At 38.2% G+C, this 18,508-nt stretch overlaps 2 protein-coding genes across 3 annotated transcripts in view; one reads left to right on the top strand and one right to left on the bottom strand.

Moving 5' to 3' along the window:
• The window catches only part of hdlbpb (high density lipoprotein binding protein b), a 43,135-nt gene extending 33,590 nt beyond the window's left edge, over nucleotides 1-9,545 (top strand). For both annotated transcript variants that reach the window (XM_061709532.1, XM_061709533.1), the window contains exons 23-28: nucleotides 291-425; nucleotides 3,067-3,210; nucleotides 4,241-4,420; nucleotides 4,511-4,627; nucleotides 6,281-6,436; nucleotides 7,665-9,545. In XM_061709532.1, coding sequence (XP_061565516.1) covers nucleotides 291-425; nucleotides 3,067-3,210; nucleotides 4,241-4,420; nucleotides 4,511-4,627; nucleotides 6,281-6,436; nucleotides 7,665-7,757 — 825 coding nt within the window. In that variant the 3' untranslated portion in view covers nucleotides 7,758-9,545. The remainder of the gene's footprint in view (nucleotides 1-290; nucleotides 426-3,066; nucleotides 3,211-4,240; nucleotides 4,421-4,510; nucleotides 4,628-6,280; nucleotides 6,437-7,664) is intronic.
• A 5,165-nt stretch (nucleotides 9,546-14,710) lies between these two features.
• Nucleotides 14,711-18,508, bottom strand: part of neurl4 (neuralized E3 ubiquitin protein ligase 4) — a 41,425-nt gene continuing 37,627 nt past the window's right edge. The window contains exon 29 of the mRNA XM_061709570.1: nucleotides 14,711-16,533. Coding sequence (XP_061565554.1) covers nucleotides 16,329-16,533 — 205 coding nt within the window. The 3' untranslated portion in view covers nucleotides 14,711-16,328. The remainder of the gene's footprint in view (nucleotides 16,534-18,508) is intronic.

Raw genomic sequence — 18,508 nt, 5'->3', positions numbered from 1 at the left:
TCAAGATTGTACTTTAACATTAATCTCGACATTTCGACTTTTTTCTCGAAGTGCATAATGAAAAAAAAATCTTCCCCCAGTTATAACTAATATAAATACATGCAGCATGTGTTGCCTTCATTCTAAGGCTGATACAAGACTTTTCATTTTTTGCGGCTCCAGACATATTTGTTTTTTGTGTTTTTGATCCAATATGGCTCTTTCAACATTTTGGGTTGCCGACCCCTGAACTATTTTTTTTTTCTTTTAAGAAAAAGGGAAATGAACATGCTGAGTGTGCGTGTGTGCAGGTGAACATCTGGGTGCCGCAGCCGGAGAAACAGCTGGATGTGATCAAGGTCACAGGTCTGGTGGCCCATGTGGAGCGAGCCAAACAGGGTCTGCTGGAGAGAGTGAAAGAGCTGCAGGCCGAGCAGGAGGACAGGGTAAAAACACACCACCAGACGCACACGGCCACCATGGTTTCACATCAGGTTTTTACATGCTTTTTTTTGTAATGTTAAAATCATCCGGGTCTATTTTCTGTACCTCCCATTATTTCTGCTGGGTGAGGTCAAAGGTGGAGGAGCTAAGATGTTTCTAGGACTCTTCAGGACAGGAATCTCTGATGTTCCCAGAATTTGCCAGAGCCATTTTCTTATTTTTGGAGGGTTGGAGCAGGAACCCTCTCCGGGTCGGGGATCAGATCAGATCCTGGCCGGGGAGAGGAAGTCCCTGCTTAGGCTCACGACCTGACCTCGGATAACCCCAAGATGGATGGACCAAGTGCTTCCTTTGTACCTTTTGTTGTTATGTTGCTGTCATTTTGGGATCGCTACATACAGGGTGCGATTTGCCGGTGGGGATGGTGGGGATCCCCCCTCTGGTTTACACGTCCTACTCTCTGCTGAATTATTTTTATCCTCGGTGGGGACAAAATGTATCCCCCCCACCCAAAGTATTTTCACCATTACATCGTAATTATTAACAGTTAAGTAATAACAAACCAAAATACACAGAGTCCGTGTTCATTCTGCTTGTGCTGTGATTTTGATACCGGGAGCGAGTCAGAGGCATCCCGCCCACAGAAAGCACTTTTATTTTGAAAACCAACCTGATTTTCTTGCATTCCAAAAGTCCAACTTCCGGCCCGCCAAAATAAAAGATACAGTCAGTATAATGAATGAAAAAATTAAAAGAATCCAGAGCAGCATATCCTCATATTTTACAGGATCACAAGCAAAAATCCAGAGAAAAAATGCGACAGAAGATGAAACCAGATGTGACATTGCTGATGGGATGGTGGACAGCAGCATCTCCCCGGCTGAGGAGAGCTCCCATGTTTTCTGTTAAACTGATATCAAGAAAGAATTAAAACAATATTAATTTTGTTTATTTATTTTTATTTAGCACATTTAAAAACAATATTAGGAGAAAATATTTCTGTAAATGCAGTGGTTCAGTTCATGTTCAAAATAGGCCTACCGCCTACGTTATGTAGCTTAAGTGTAAGGTTTACACAAGAAACAAGTTTTCATATAGTCTATACTGTTGGGTGGTAATTTTTCTGAAAAAAAAATGTTTCTCAAAATGATCCCCCCTTCTGGTTTTTTCACAAATCGCAGCCCGGCTACATCTATCACCACTGTTTCCCTCGGGAGTTTGTCAACCACTACGATATCCCGTTGGTTCGTCATCACCAGTGCATTAGTCTGGATCTGGAAGTCCCACAGGAACTTTGCTCTTTCATTTTCCTGTTTTTTAATCTCGACTTCGGTACTCGCAACCCATAATGCCCTTGTACTCTACTGGTTATTGTATTCAATCTACCTGTCTGCTATCTACAACCTGCCTTTATGTGCTGTGTTGTCTCAGGACCTTCTCTGAACACCTGGGGCCTCATGTACAAAGAGTGAGTGGATTTCAACGTGAATCCGTGCGTGGAATTCTTTGTACAAAAAAATTCAGATGTTCAAAACTGTGCGTACGTCCGAATCCACGCAGGTTCCTTTGAACATCCTAATCAGCGTGGATTTGAGCACACATGCAGGAGCACAACACTCCGCCCTGTCTCCTCCCTCAAATACATACATTTGAATATGATAATTAAGATAATTATCCATTAAAAACCGCTCATCTCAACAAGAAATTTGCAAAAACAGGTAAAACAAATTAAAAAAAACATCGGCTTGAGCTGGAGACAGTCCTGTCAAAAGTTGAGGCCTGGAAAAAATAATTTATTTGGGGCATTTCTTCCGATTTCAGCTGCATTGCATTATGGGTATTGTTGTTCTTTACTTTGTGTTGCGTTCCGTGAAGAGTTGTGGTTTTATTATGATCGTAAGGGTTTGTGAATGTTTATGGGCAGCGTTAGTGCATCATTACACCCTGCTTTTCTTGTTTGTATTTTATGGTCGTGAACTTATTGTTGACGTCACGTTTCCTCATATTCTGCACTTCACTGCATCACCAGTGAGTGTCGCCAACGGACCAAACCTCAGAAAAGTGCGTACACCGGACATGATATGTGCGTGAAAGACCGCAACTTTCTACGTTCAAATCATTATATATCCGACCGTGAGCGTAGAAAGTGGCGTACGCACGTTTTCTGTGCGCTGCACGTGTTGTACATGAGGCCCCTGGAATCTTGTCTGGTTCCCTTTATTGCTGTTGTACTCAGGAGTTATGATCTGGGTCTCAGTGCTTTCACTACTGGTGGTACATGCCGAGTAGGGACATTTCTTTTTCGTCTTCCTCTTTGGGCCTTTGTCGTCTGAAACATTTGTTTGACAGCTAAAGGCTAGGATTCCTCTTCACAATGAGCTCAGAGTCGGCATGCATCGCTCTTCTGTGTCAGCTGCAGTCCTGGCAGAGTAAAAAAGTGTTGTTTCAGTCCAACAAATTCAAGTAAGGGTTGATTTTAAAAGATGTTGGAGCATCATAGCGGCTCGTGTCACCAATTTCCAAACCGATCTTTATTGAAGTGACATTCTAGCATGCCTTTCTTATTCTTTTGCATTCAAGATGATGATCAATGAGCAGTGTGTAAACGGTAAAGATGACATGGCTGTGACTCTCTCATCTCAGGTTCTGCGCAGTTTCAAGGTTACAATGTCTGTGGATCCCAAGTTTCATCCCAAGATTATTGGTCGCAAAGGAGCCGTCATTTCTCAGATCAGAAAAGACCACGATGTCAGTATCCAGTTCCCCGACAAAGGAGACGAGCAGCAGGTGTGTTTCACACACACACACACACACACACACACACACACACACACACACACACACACACACTCACACGAAAAAAAAATCTTTAGTATTTTCTTTAACCCTTGTGCTGTCTTTGGGTCAAGGAAGGAGGAAGAGAAGAAGGAAGGAAGGAAGGAAGGAAGGAAGGAAGGAAGGAAGGAAGGAAGGAAGGAAGGAAGGAAGGAAGGAAGGAAGGAAGGAAGGAAGGAAGGAAGGAAGGAAGGAAGGAAGGAAGGAAGGAAGGAAGGAAGGAAGGAAGGAAGGAAGGAAGGAAGGAAGGAAGGAAGGAAGGAAGGGAAGAAGGAAGGAAGGAAGGGAAGAAGGAAGGAGAGAGCAGGAGGAAGGAAGGAAGGGAAGAAGGAAGGAGAGAGCAGGAGGAAAGAAGGAAGGAAGGAAGGAAGGAAGGAAGGGAGAAAAGAAGGAAGGATGGAAGGAAGGAAGGAGAGAGCAGGAGGAAAGAAGGAAGGAAGGAAGGAAGGAAGGAAGGAAGGAAGGAAGGAAGGAAGGAAGGAAGGAAGGAAGGAAGGAAGGAAGGAAGGAAGGAAGGAAGGGAGGGAGAAAAGAAGGAAGGATGGAAGGAAGGGAAGAAGGAAGGAAGGGAAGAAGGCAGGAGAGAAGGAAGGAAGGAAGGAAGGAAGGAAGGAAGGAAGGAAGGAAGGAAGGAAGGAAGGAAGGAAGGAAGGAAGGAAGGAAGGAAGGAAGGAAGGAAGGAAGGAAGGAAGGAAGGAAGGAAGGAGAGAGCAGGAGGAAAGAAGGAAGGAAGGAAGGGAGAAAGAGAGCAGGAGGAAGGAAGGAAAGAAGGAAGGAAGGAAGGAAGGAAGGAAGGAGAGAGCAGGAGGAAAGAAGGAAGGAGAATTAGGTCATTTTGACCCGAAGACAGTACGAGGGTTAATGTTCTAAGTTTTCTGTTTCCTTCCCTTTCACCATCATCCACTTCATGTGTAATCCACCACTAGTCTGAATGAACCATAACCTTCACATTCATGTTTGTTGGTCTTCCGTCTCCTCCCAGGATCTGATCGTGATCCTGGGCTACGAGCGTAACGTAGAAGAGGCCCGTCAGACCGTCCAGCTGCTGGTGGCCGAGCTGCAGGAGATGGTGAGCCAGGACGTTCATCTGGACCCCAGAACTCACGCTCGCATCATCGGCGCCCGCGGCAAAGCCATCCGCAAACTCATGGAGGAGTTCAAGGTTGGACGTCACGCTGAATCTCAACCACTGACGCTTTTACGACGGAGGATAAAACCCATACTCATGTCAATCTGCCCTCCTGTTATCCAGGTGGATATCCGGTTCCCTCAGCCGGGATCTGACGAGCCCGACAAGGTGACGGTAACGGGTCTTCCTGACACGGTCAACGCTGCTATTGATCACCTGCTCAACCTGGAGGAGGAATATGTGAGTTCACAAGTTACAGTCTTCTAGTAATTACAGCGTTACAGCCAATGTTAACTGATCAACTGGACTAGGGTTGTCCCGATCAGGATTTTTTAGCTCCCGATCCGATCCCGACCACTTCAGTTTGAGTATCTGCCCATCCCGATTTTTTCCGATCCGATCACTTTTTTTGGATCCCAATACATTTACGATACTTTTTCCAGACCAGATACATTTTGGCAATGAATAAAAAAAAAAAGAGGACTAAAACTAAATGATCCCAAGTTTCTTTTCTTGTCCATTGGAGAACAACATGGACATATATTTCAACAAAGCTTATCAGCACTGGTGCCACAAAATGTAAAAACATGAAATTGTAAACTAAAACAAAAAGTGCAGAATAGTGCAATAACAAAAATAAATAAATTTAACTTCAAAAGAGGTAGTTGAATGTACGGAAGAGTATTAGGGCCAGGCAAGAGAAAAAAAAATTGAGAGTGGAAGATTTATTTTACTGTGCATTTTGAGAAAAAAGTCGAAATTTCGTGAATAAAGTCGAAAAATTTCGCCTTTTTTCTCAACATTTCAACTTTATTCACGAAATTTTGACTTTTTTCTCAACATTTTGACTTTTTTCTCGACATTTTGACTTTTTTCTCGAAATTGTACTTCAACATTGATCTCAACTTTTTTCTCAACATTTCAACTTTTTTCTCGACATTTCGACTTTTTTCTCAACATTTCAGCTTTTTTCTTGAAATTTCGACTTTTTTCTCAACATTTTGACTTTTTTCTCGAAATTGTACTTCAACATTAATCTCGACTTTTCAACTTTTTTCTCGACATTTCGACTTTTTTCTGCATAGTGCATAATGAAAAAAAAATCTTCCTCCTCTAAAATATTATTTTTATTTTTCTCCTGCCCGGCCCTAATACTCTTCCGTACGAATTACATCCAGTCAAAGTCACAAACACAAGAAAATTAAAATACTTTTTGGCTTAACCTTGGTGCAACATTCTGAATGGCATGAAATGAATAGCAGCAGCTTAATGCAACATGAACATATATAACATTTCACAATTCAAACATGTAAACCATGTTATTTTCGCTTACTGGCCGGAAGTGACGTTAAATGCAACGATAAATAAAACGATTTAATATATATTAAAAACATTAATAACTAGGTATGTCCCGATACTTTTTCTGGCCGATACCGATGTTTTGAAAATGCCATGATCGGGCCAACACTAAACTGGACACATTTTGATAGTGATAGATTTATAATCTTTGCTTTTTATATGCCTATATTTACAGATTATTTTACAGTATGTTGTTTCCAAGCAACACTTTACAAATGAAAATGCAAATCAGTCAATTGCAGACAGTTTTTACTTGAATTGATGAAGAAAAAGCCCAGATTTGCCTCTAAAACCTCTTTTTAGAGAATGGTTTAACTACTTTTCCTGCCCTGAAAATTGGGTTGAACACCCTCAAACTAAAGCAGGAAGTTTCCATTTTAACCTTGTGTTAATAATTACAATTGAAGCTGAAAATGGCAAATGGTTTCGATTTCGATGTTAAAATCCTATGTGGAGAGAATATGCAGAAAAGAAAAAAACCCTGTAGCGCTGTTGAAAGAGCAGCTTTCCTCTCGTCTCCCGCCTCTCTCTTAGATGCTCAGCGTGACGGAGACGGAGACCTTGGCAGCGTACATGAAGCCTCCGTCTCGTTACGGAGGGGGAGGCGGAGCAGGAGGGGAGGACAGCAGCGGGGGTCCGGCTAAGGGCTTTGTGGTGCGGGATGCCCCCTGGAACGCTTCAGGGAACAAGGTGGGATGTTCTGAATTTAAAAAAAAAAATATTATTTCATTTTTTTCACCCCTGATTTATTAATGTTTTGGAAAAAAAATAAGGATAGCGCTCCAAAGCAACATGAAAATATGTTAGGCATATTTATTAGGTTACTTAGGTTTGTTGAAGAGAGAGGTTATATAAGGTTATAGTCAGTACTGGAGTTGAGGGGGGGTGAGGGGGGATGGGGGGGGATCCCCCTGAAATAAAAACGGTCCAAATCATCCCCCCTGTAAAACTGCCATCCCCCCTTTCCATCCCTTATGTCATTTCATCAATGAATGTGTTTTTTTGTTGTTTTTTTTATACTTTTTATTTTGTCTCTTTCAAGTTATACAGAAAGGAAAGAGGAAAAAAAACAATAATAATAAAAATAAAAAATGATAGTAACAATCATAACATAACCTGGGGGAGATGTAATATTTTGCCATTCTTTTCTTTCCCTTCTTTAAGGGCATGGCTGGGATTTGACCTTAAATGTAGACAATTTTTGCCACTTTTGAGCAAAATCCCTTCCTCTAATTCTCAAACAAAAAGTCAATTTTTCCATGGCGTATATTTCTTCAACCATGTCTAGCCATTGTTTCAGCACTGGGGGATCACTTCTCATCCAGAGTCTTGTCAGAATGAATGTGGTTTTACTGCTATTTCAACATTTAGAGTCATCACCAGAAAAATAACACCAGAAAAATAACTTATTTGACAATTTTCACCTGTTTCAAGTAGATTTTTACTTGAAATAAGTAGCAAAATCTTCTTATTACAAGCAAAAAAAATCTTGTTCCACTGGCAGATTTTTCTACTTATTTCAAGTGAAAATCTACTTGAAACAGGTGAAAATTGGTGTTTTTTCCAGTGATGGAACAATTGTTTTAAGTGTAATGAGATTTCTTTTTTAATAAAATGAGACATTTTAACTAGAAGTTCAGAAAAGTGTTTTTTATTGTTGTGTTTTGATGTATTTGATGTAAGCCCAGTGGATATTTAAAGCTTACAGAAGGCTGCATTTAACTGCTGCTATGTCATTCCTGCAGTATTTCTGCAGCTGTTTTGGTCACTGCTATTATTTGTAATATATTATATTATTTGTAATCAGCACAAATTATCTGTCCCCATATGATCAAATCCACCATCCCCCTGATTTTTTTTTTTTTTTTTTTTTTTACAACTCGAGTACTGCTTATAAGATGAATCTTGTCTGTTCCAGGCTCCGGACATGAGCAGCGCAGAGGATTTCCCCACATTTGGGACAGGCGTGGCTCCGAAGCAAACGTCGGCCTGGGGCCCCAAGAAGTTCTGAAGCCGTTCGTGTGAAGAAAAACAAAACAAAAGAAACAAACAAAAAAAAAAATCCGTCCGTTAGGTAGATTGAGAGACAAAAACAGATCTTGAATCAAATTGCTGCTCGCCTTCCTCCTCTTTCTCCTCCTCGTCTCTTCAGTGTCCCTTTTGTCTCTTATTTGTACTGCTCTCCCACAACCAGCCACAAAGAATTCTGGGAGAAGTATCCCTCTGTTTTTTTTGTGTTTTTTTTATCCGTCTTGCTCCAGGTCCTTCTTCTTCTTCTCCTTGGAGTGGGGGAAAAAACCGAACAATGAGTCGTCTCTTCATAGTATTGCTGTACTGCTGTGCCCTTTGGTCGCAACCATCTCTGCCGGCCTCACCGAAGCATTTCAGAAATCATCCATTTTCCTCCTCAGACTGCCAAAACTGTCCCCTCAAACCCGATCACCTCACTGCATTACATAAGGAATATTTCAGTTGTTCAGAGTCTGCTGAATCAGGGAAGTAGAGCCAGAGACGACGGGGGAAATCTGAAGCGTGACGCTTTCAGGAAGGTTTAGGGGCGCCGATCCAGTTATGACAGCTAATTTATGGATTTTTAAGCTTAAAAATGTGAAAGTGAGTCTGTTTTTATAGTGTAAGAATAGTTTTGAAACAAAAAAAAAAAAAACCATCTCTCAAGGTTCTTTTCCTGTGGTTTATACAAGGTGGTTTTTCATTGGTTCACCTTTTCCTGTCACTTTTGCGCAGCAGGCGAGGTAACGAACTGTGTTTGTGCAACGAGAGTGGGTTAAAGAAAAGCTTTTTCACCCACTAGTGTTTTCTAGAAACACTTTTTAAAATGTATTTCCAAGCTGGGAATAAAAGCAGCTGCTGTAGTCAACTTTGTTTTTAACTCATGATAACTTGAAAAGATGTGGAAGTCCTGCTATGAAGGTTGTTTTGTTTTTGTTTTATTTATTCAAAAAGGAGCCATTTTATTTCAACTACTGTGATCATTTTGTTTTTATAAAAGCACTCACTGTAGCTTTGCAACGTTACGTTTGAGAGTGAATGCCGTGCAACAGGGTTTGGGATCATGTGTTACGTCCAAGTGTATAAAAAACCTTTTGCTATTTTTTTAAATGTGGGATTTTTTTTGTCGTTGTTGGTTTATGGAATACTTGACAGATTGTGTATGTATATATTTGTGTGTGTGTGCGTGCGTGTGGAAGTTAAGATGTATATTTGAATGAAGCTGAACCAAACTTTTACATCATCTTTGTCCATTTGTCTCTTGTCGGAGCTTTTTCTCAGAGCTCATGTAGAGGTTTCTACCTCTTCAGTTTGTCGTTCAAAGTTGCTGCTTAACATCTGATCTTTCCTGTCCAAAAAGAAGCTCACGGTCAAAGAGCCTTACTTTAGGTTTTCTCCTTGTTAATGATTTTTTGTAGCAAAAAACCTGGAATGCTCCTAATCCCTTTACTGAGTCTGAGAATTAACTTGTGTCCTGTTACTACCTTGTACAAATTGCCCCCCGATCTCAGTCAGTTCAGCTAAACCTGCTTTGTGCCTGGAGTTTCAAAGGAGGAGCAGCTGAACGCTGGCAAATATCCCCAGTAGCTTTCCTTGTGGGGATTAGATGAGAAGATCAATCAAAGGAGCATACACTTTAAAGTGCGGGGGGGAATTAAAGTGGGTATGTTATGCTAATTTACAGCCATCTTAGATTTTTGATAACCCTCCCATTCACAGCTATTTTTACTGAACCTACCGAACAAGTCGTAGTGGGGATTAATGCGATGATTCCTGCAGGAGCAGCCAAGAGACACCTGCAAAAACTCCAAATCTTACCAGGAATGTTTGTCTCATTTTTAGTCAAAAAATCTCATTACACTTAAAACAAGAGTCATTACCAGAATAATTACTTGTTATTTGACAATTTTCACCTGTTTCAAGTAAATTTTCACTTGAAATAAGTAGAAAAATCTGCCAGTGGGACAAGATTTATCTTCTTATTACAAGCAAAAAAATCTTGTTCCACTGGCAGATTTTTCTACTTATTTCAAGTGAAAATCTACTTGAAACAGGTGAAAATTGTTGTTTTTTCAAGTGATGAGTCTTGTTTTAAGAGTGATGAGATTTTTTTTACTAAAATGAGACATTTGAACTAGAAATAAGACAAATATTCTTGTTAAGATTTTGAGTTTTTGCAGTTTGATACCTGCAGAATTGCTAATAACACCTTTGGTCAACAAGGTTTTACTTTAGAAGTCATTCACTGGTGTTGCCGGTCCATTATACAGCATCTTAGACGTCTTTTGTTGATACTAATTCAATTTTATTTATCTAGCGCAGGGGTCGGCAACCCGCGGCTCTAGAGTCGCTCTTTAGCGGCGTCCTAGTGGCTCCTGGAGCTTTTTCAAAAATGTTTGACCTTTTTTATCCTTTATTTCTTTTTTTCTCTTTTTTTTCTTCTTTTTTCTCTTTTTTTCTTCCCTTTTCCTTTCCTTTTTAATCTCGACATTTTGATTTTTTTCTCGACATTTTGACTTTTTTCTCGACATTTCGACTTTTTTCTTGACATTTCGACTTTTTTCTCAACATTTCAACCTTTTTTTTCTTTTCTTCCCTTTTTTTCTCTTTTTTTTCTTTTTTCTTCCTTTTTCCTTTCCTTTTTTGATTTCGACATTTCGACTTTTTTCACGAAATTCTGACTGTTTCCTCGACATTTCGACTTTGTTCTCAACATTTTGACTTTTATCGACATTTCTACTTTATTCTCGAAATTTCAACTTTTTTCTCGACATTTTGACTTTTTTCTCAAGATTGTACTTCAACATTAATCTTGACATTTCAACTTTTTTCTCGAAATTTCAACTTTTTTCTTGAAAATTTTGACTTTTCTCGACATTTCCACTTTTTTGCCGACATTTCGCCTTTCGCCATTTGCCTTCATTCTAAGGCTTAAACATACAAGACTTTTCATTTTTTGCGGCTCCAGACATGTTTGTTTTTTGTGTTTTTGGTCCAACATTTTGGGTTGCCGACCCCTGCTCTAGCGTCTATTACAACAGAAGTTTTCTCTAGGCGCTTTCCAGAGGCCCTGAACATCTCATTGTCGCTCTTACTGCGCCCCATGGATTATGATTGGCTGAACGCTTAACTAATAGTGAACAGAGGCACTTTCTTCTGTATCCATTGACGCCCCCCAGAAATCAAGGTCAAATTCAGAGGAGTCAGACTAGTTTTTATTGAAGAAGAAAAGAATGAGGATGGCTGTGTTGGTCTGGTATCATTTCAAGCTTTGGCCTGGGTGCAGAAGATGAGAAGATTCTAACACAGGCAGCAGCCGTTTTGTCGTTTTTAAATGTCTTCTGACTGGTTGAATATCTGTAGGAATGTGCACTGCTTAGAGATCATGACCTCAAGTGGAAATTCTTCTCTACCTCACCCCAGACAAAGTCAGCAATCCTGCACATTTTTTGCAACCTACGGTCTGCAAGACTAAATGTTTACCTAGTTTCTTCAGCCAGTGGATGATCATTTATTGCTATAACTTTGTAGATTAGTCGAACATATTGAAAACCCTAATATGTTCCAACCAAGAGTGCTGAAGTATCTTTATCATTATCATGCCGTAGTCAGTCACAGACATGGTTGTGGTTTTGGTTTGGAAATGTGTGTTCACGATGGTGAAGGAGGAGCTCGCTCCTTTTCATTGATGTTTTGTTCAAATATCCACAAATGTAGTAATTCGTGAGCTTTATAGGTTTTGGCAGGTGTATCTCTTCAGTGTTCAGACGTGGCACTGATCTTCTCATCTAACTAGAAAACAATCAATTATTTACAGAAAATGATATTAAAGGGCAAGGCAGGAGTCATCAGAAAAGCAACAATATACAAATAATAATAAAAGAAAACCTCAGGGTCCAATTTATGAGTCAAAACTGGTGCAAAAATAAGTCCATACTGTTGAAGACGTAGGATAAGTAACTAAAGACTGACTATGCAACCCAACAGGATCACAGCACAGCTCATCTTTGGTACATTAACATACCCAGCTACTGTTCTGGTACCATTTCTACTCACTTTCCTAGTCTTATTGGCTGAAATCTTGGCAATTTCACAATATGTAGTGTGTGTGTGCGTGTGTGTGAGTGTGTGTTAATATGGAAAGACAAAGCTGCCCTTAAAGCAGTCACTATTTCTGTAAACAGCTATGAAAAAATCCCATTATTGGCCTTAATGAGTTATTATTCTACAACATTTTGAGCCAGTTGTGATTGAGTGCAACACTGCAATAACATGTCAGTGACCAGACCTTTCTTTTTCCTACTTTAAATAAAATCCAAAAGAAAAAACTTAAGACTTTCAGTAGGTTTGGTCTTTCTTCTTCTTTTTTTTTTTTTTTTTTTTAAAGGAGCTTGAGGCCGGATTGTGGCAAGATTTATGAAAAAAATCCGTATACATTTTAAGTTTTCTAGTAATAATGTCAGATGAAGCGTTCCAAACCTCCTTTTCCTTGAACAGGCTGTGTGCTGCAAAATGTGCTGCAATTCGGTCCCGAATTTCCCGCGCTGTCCTGTGGATTTGACGTCACATGACGCTGCATGCACGTTCTCCCCGTTCTCCCGTGCCGGCTTCACTGTTGGCTGCAGTACCCCCGACGGCCGTCGTGGTGAAGGGTGGCGCTAGAGAGTCTCATTTCTTAAAAGGAGCCTCATGCTCCTTTAAATAAAAAAAAAGCATCAACATAAAACCACACATCCTTCTGTGCATACTGTCGTTTTATTTTTTATAAATCCGGAAGATATGATTTGTTATGTAACAGCCTGTACAAAGCAACATACAGAAAAAAAAAAAAAAATCAAATAAAACAAAAATAAACAAATTAAAGTGTACAAAGCAGCACTGGGATGTAAATAACCCACGAAATAATATTTTTCACATTTTTATTTTCTTCCTCCTCTGCCAAAAAAATGACTGATCTCCCATCAGTGAAATCACAGCTGCTTTCAGAAGATTGAGCTTCTCTAGCTGTAATGTTTGAGTTTGACTCATGAAAACTGTGCCTTGAGAGGGGTTTTATGTTCTGTAGCAGGTTCAGCGAAGTAGAGCGATGGAAAGCTGTTCACATACAACCAGAGTCCATGTGTGTGACAGAATAAAACCCCCACGTATAAACATTTTGACATTTGTAAAATAAAATATGGAGTAAAAGAAGTGCAGAGCCATAATTAATAACATTCATATGTAAACACCAGCGCGGGTCGTGGGATGCAAATACAACTCACTAGTGATTGAGTAACTCCTCGCTGTCGGCCGCCGAGATCCTGATGAAGGTGACGGTTCAATGGACCGGGATGGAGCTACATGTGAATGGAGTGTAAACCAAAGACACACACATATATATATTTTTTTTTATATATATATATAATAAAATATATATATATATATATATATATATATATAATAAAATATATATATATATATATATATATATATATATAATAAAATATATATATATATATATATATAATAAAAAAAAAAAAAATATATATATATATATATATATATATATAAATATAAATATAAATAATACAATATATATATATATATATATATATATATATATATATTGTATTATTTATATATATATATATATATATATATATATATAAATAATACAATATATATATATATATATATATATATATATAAATAATACAATATATATATATATATATATATATATATATATATATATATATATATATATATATATAAAATTAAATATATATATATATATATATAAAATAAAATATATATATATAATAAAATATATATATATATATATAATAAAATATATATATATATATATAATAAAAAATATATATATATATATATATTTTTTTTTTTATATATATATATATATATACATATATATATATACACATATATATGTCTATGGTTAAAACCATGATGAAAAGCTGGATTTCAGATGGTGTGGAGAAATACTTGCACCTTTTTGTCCTCAGTTCACTTCTAAAACGAAAGTTAGATATCTTGGGGAAGGGGGGGGGGGGGGGTGACATATTTTCATTTAAATACTTGGACTGTTACCACACTTGTAATAGCTATAGTCCATGGTCCAGACCAGATATCAGCACCACTCAAGGTGACCAAACTTGCTTATGATTCTTGAAAAGATCCATGTCTGTAGATGACATTCTGGTATGAAAACCTTCCTGAGGCAGCTGGATCAGAGTTATCAGCTCATGAAGTTCAGAAAATTACATTTTAGATGCTGCTGCATATCCTGGTTTAGACTCATGTACAGGAAATCTGTTAATGTTTCACAATATTGTCTTTGGTATCATTTGAAGCATTCATTCAAGCTAAGATGTGAATCTTTATGGCCAACATAGAGGTCACTGCAGCTCTTTAAACTAGAAATACAAGTGAAGAGGGAAAACTCAGGTATTCACACATATTGTGTTGAAGGACAAGGTGTTTCTTCAAGCAAATGAAATGTGGTGTTTATAATTTAATTAAGCTGCTTATAATAGAGGGTTTAGTGAAGACGGGTCATTTTGACCCGGAGGACACAGGGTGTGCTGTATACAGAAAATGAGGGTGAGGAGGGTTAAACTCTAAACAATGCACATTTTTACACAATTTTCACCTAAATGATATACTATATTTTATCCCTGTGTCATCTAGGAACAACAGAGACACAAAATACAAAACTAGAATACTCACAGGACCATAAGGATTCAGGAAATGTATCACATCTTAGCTTGAATGAATGCTTCAAAGGTCTCCTTTAAAATGATACCAAAGACAATATAGTGAAACATTAACAGATATCCTGTACATGAGTCTAAACCAGGATATGCAGCAGCATCTAAAATGTAATTTTCTGAACTTCATGAGCTGATAACTATGATCCAGCTGCCACTCAGGAAGGTTATTATACCAAAAATATCATCTACAGACATGGATCTTTTCAAAAATCATAAGTTTTGTCACCTTGAGTGGTGCTGACAAGTTACATTTTGGGCTCTGGCCCCTGGAATACTAAGAGAAAAGCCAACGCCTGCCTTTAAAAATACTTCAAATGGGAGAAGGAAACATTAAGCCCTGCACTCAAAAGCAACGACGCTTTGGCGCGAGACTGCACCATGTTGCTAGGCAACCAGGAACGTTTCCACTACCAATAACTACTTAAATAACTCTCTTTGGGGGTAGCTTTATGTGGGGTTTCAACAAATAATGTGATATTTTAGTTGGCTGACAGACGTAATCGTTACTTACGAGTCAGTTAAGTAAGCGTTTCACCCGTTTACGGCGCTCCCACCACGTCACTGTCCCATCGCCCCAGACGCATCCAGATGGTTCCCATAGAAACGAGGAAAGGGCATAAATATGCACATTCCTATTTCTCAACCCTAGTTTTTTTTCCTTTCTTTTAAATGTATAAACTGTTAATTTAAAACAGTTAAAGTAAGGCATAGGTGTCACTTTTCTGCATCAGTTTTTACTGTCCTTCTCTCCTCTAAGGTAGCTGTTTGTGTGAGGGGTAGACGACCAGCCGGCGCAGCTTTGCTTCAGATTTAAAGTATAAATGTAGGAGTGGCTTAATCTTCAGAGCAAGAATTAGAACATGTGGATGAAGTAAAATTTGCCTATCATCATCTGGCAGCATTACAAAATTCCCTAAAAGGTGCTGTATCATTTTCCACTCCAGTTTACCCCCCGTGTTTAAAGCTTTAAAAGTGTTTTTTTCTCTATTTGACAAAATGAGTTAAGGGATGCTGAGACGGAAAAGAAAAGCAAGTTGAAGTGATGATTCAGACGGGTGATGTGTAGACATGAAGTGGGCAGCGACATACAGTGGTACATGTGTAAACATTCCCCCTCCAGTTTTTAAAATCTCCCCCTGAAAACAAGTCACAGTCACATTACACTCTAAAGTTCATTCTCAAATTTAAATGTCTGTTTTTTTTTCTTTTTTTAAATATCGTCTGAACATTGTCCCTCGTAATTTTTTTCTTTTTTTCTTCTTAAAACCACGTTTCGATAACTTTTAAATATCAGTTTGGTAACGTGCAGATTGGTAAGAAATAGCCTCTTCCAAAAACGAAAATAAACACTGACGAGACCAGAAGTGGTAAGAATTAAAGTAAGTGCCAAAAAGAATAAGAAAGAGGGTGAAAGAAGGGAAGTTGATTGGAAAATGAGAACTAAACGTGGCTTTAAAAATAATAAAAAAAAAGAAAAACAACCTTCATGTCATCACCAAATGTGTCATGTCAATGAAAAGATTAAATCGCCCACTAGTGTCCAAACATAAAGTGCAGGCAGTGTGTGTTCGCTGAAACTGCCGATGCCCCTGGCCGTTAAAAGAGTCCAAGAGCAAACAGCCAAAACAAAAAAAACAAAAATGCTGAATTGTCAACAATCCACAGTAGGACCAGCTGGATTCCAGAGGAGTCTTTCACTCAAGGCATGGGTTGGATTTGGTTATCAGTTTCGTTAAAGTATGAGAAGTGCCGGATGAGCCCTTCTTAGTCCACCCTTATGCCTCCTGTGTTGCTTTCGTTCACTCCACCCGAACGAGCAGTCCGTAGAGCAGCGTGCCGCCCTGCTCCTTCGTGATCCACTCGATCTCTGAGTTGCTGAACCGAGGGTCCGGGGACTCGCTGTGGCCGAGCGAGTGAGGTCCCACCTTGTAGGAGCCTGGACGCACGCACACCTGGAACCCCACCTGAGCCTGGTGACAGCGGTGAGAACGGGGGTCCTGAAATCTGTTGGAAGAGAAAAAACTGTCAGTGACTACGTTTCCATGCAGTCAGAATTCGGGTTATTGCTAATATTCCGGTTACTGAAACATTGGAATATTCAGTATACATGGTAATTAATCATTCGTGATATCTGGATCAAACCAGCGACGCGCGGAGAACGTGATGACGCAATTACCGCCATTTCCGCTTCTTCTTCCTGTATCCAAATCCAAAACAAATGCTGCTTCGAGCAACTTTTCGCTCACCTTCTTGTAAATCTCGCTATCCCTGTACTTTCTACCGCAGGGGTGTCAAACTCATTTTGCTTGGCGGGCCAGATTTGGCCAATTTTTTTCTCGCACGCTCAAAATAACAAAAACGGTGCAAAATTTATTTTTCTAATTCTTTTTTTTTTTACTATTGTTATCTAATCCAATATCAGTTTAGTTAATTTTAAAGGAAATATGCACTTTGTTTACACTCTAATTTTGTAAAATATATTTCTTCAGGATCTTTTCTTGAAATTTCTCGTTTTTTTTTCAAATAATGTAAGATACTTTTAATATCATTTTACAAAGATAAACAGAAACAAGTGTGTTTTTTTTATATTTCGCTTTTTTATAGGAAATTTAATTAAAAGCAAAATCTTTCTTATTACATCCGAGAGTGTTTCTTTGTGATTTAGAGATTTTTCCAGTACAATTAAGTGTATTTATTTGTAAAAATTGGCGCGGATATTTACGCCAGTGTGCCAAAAAAGTCAGCACTTCTCTTTTAACTGTTTTACTTTGTCACTATCCTCGTATTCAAAACTGAAATTCTCTGAATAAATATCTTCTATCATCTTTTTTAGCAGTGATATTTTTCCTGCGAAAATATATAATAGTAGTCAGTTAATAAAAATAAACGACCGTCTACAAATAAATAAAATCGGCAAATGCATTCTAGAAAACTAAAAAAATTTTGAAAAACTGCTCTCTTTGTGGAATAACGGTGGATTTGTAGAAGAAATATATTATCGGATATGCTGCGATTCATGGCAATTATTTATGCCTTCCTTTTTAGTAAATTAACATTTGGTTTTTTTGCGTTGGAAACTTCTCGCGGGCCGCACATTTGACACCCCTGTTCTACCGTCTACAAATGCCAAAATGTTCATATCCTTCATTGAATTTATGAAGTGATTAGTCTCCTCCTGGTCTTGGTTTCTCCGTGTTTAGAAGAACTTCCTGGACTCAAAAGACCAGGATTCCTTGTGAACAGAGCATGTGCAGAAAACAAATTCATGTTCCGTTTGATGGGGATATTCCGTTTGGTGTTTACATGACCCAATATTCGGGTTTTAGAACTAGTAACCCAGGGGTCATATACAGGTTTTTAAAAACCGGAATATGAGCACATTCTGGTTATTCAAAGGGGTTATTGGTGTTTACATGGCCGTGCAAATTCGGGTTATTGCCAATATTCGGGTTTTAAAAGGGTTATTGATGCATGGAAACGCAGTCAGTGTGTGCTCTCTCCAGCCTCACTGTTTGTTTCCACTCTGATAGATTACAGCACTGGTCTCCAACCTTTTCTGTACCAGGACCGGTTTAATGTCAATTTTCACGGCCCAATCTAAAGGTGTAACTGATAAAACCTAAATAAAATGACAAGATCGGCATTAAAAACTGGGGTATTTTCTCTATAGTAATAATGATAATAATAATAAAACATCATTTTCGAAAAAATAAAATAAAATTATGGAAATTGTAAATTACCTTTAATATGAGTAAATGTGTTTTTATGTTTGTTTTCTCATTAATGTTATTTAAAGCCAGGCTTTTATTTTTATTTGTTATATACAGGACTGTCTCAGAAAATTAGAACATTGTGATAAACTCCTTTATTTTCTGTAATGCAATTAAAAAAAACAAAAATGTCATAAATTCTGGATTCATTACAAATCAACTGAAATATTGCAAGCCTTTTATTATTTTAATATTGCTGATCATGGTTT

This window comes from Cololabis saira, chromosome 20 (assembly GCF_033807715.1).
Source record: "Cololabis saira isolate AMF1-May2022 chromosome 20, fColSai1.1, whole genome shotgun sequence".
NCBI lineage: Eukaryota > Metazoa > Chordata > Actinopteri > Beloniformes > Belonidae > Cololabis > Cololabis saira.
Note: the sequence above shows the minus strand (reverse complement) of the source record. Positions and strands in the feature narration are given on the sequence as shown.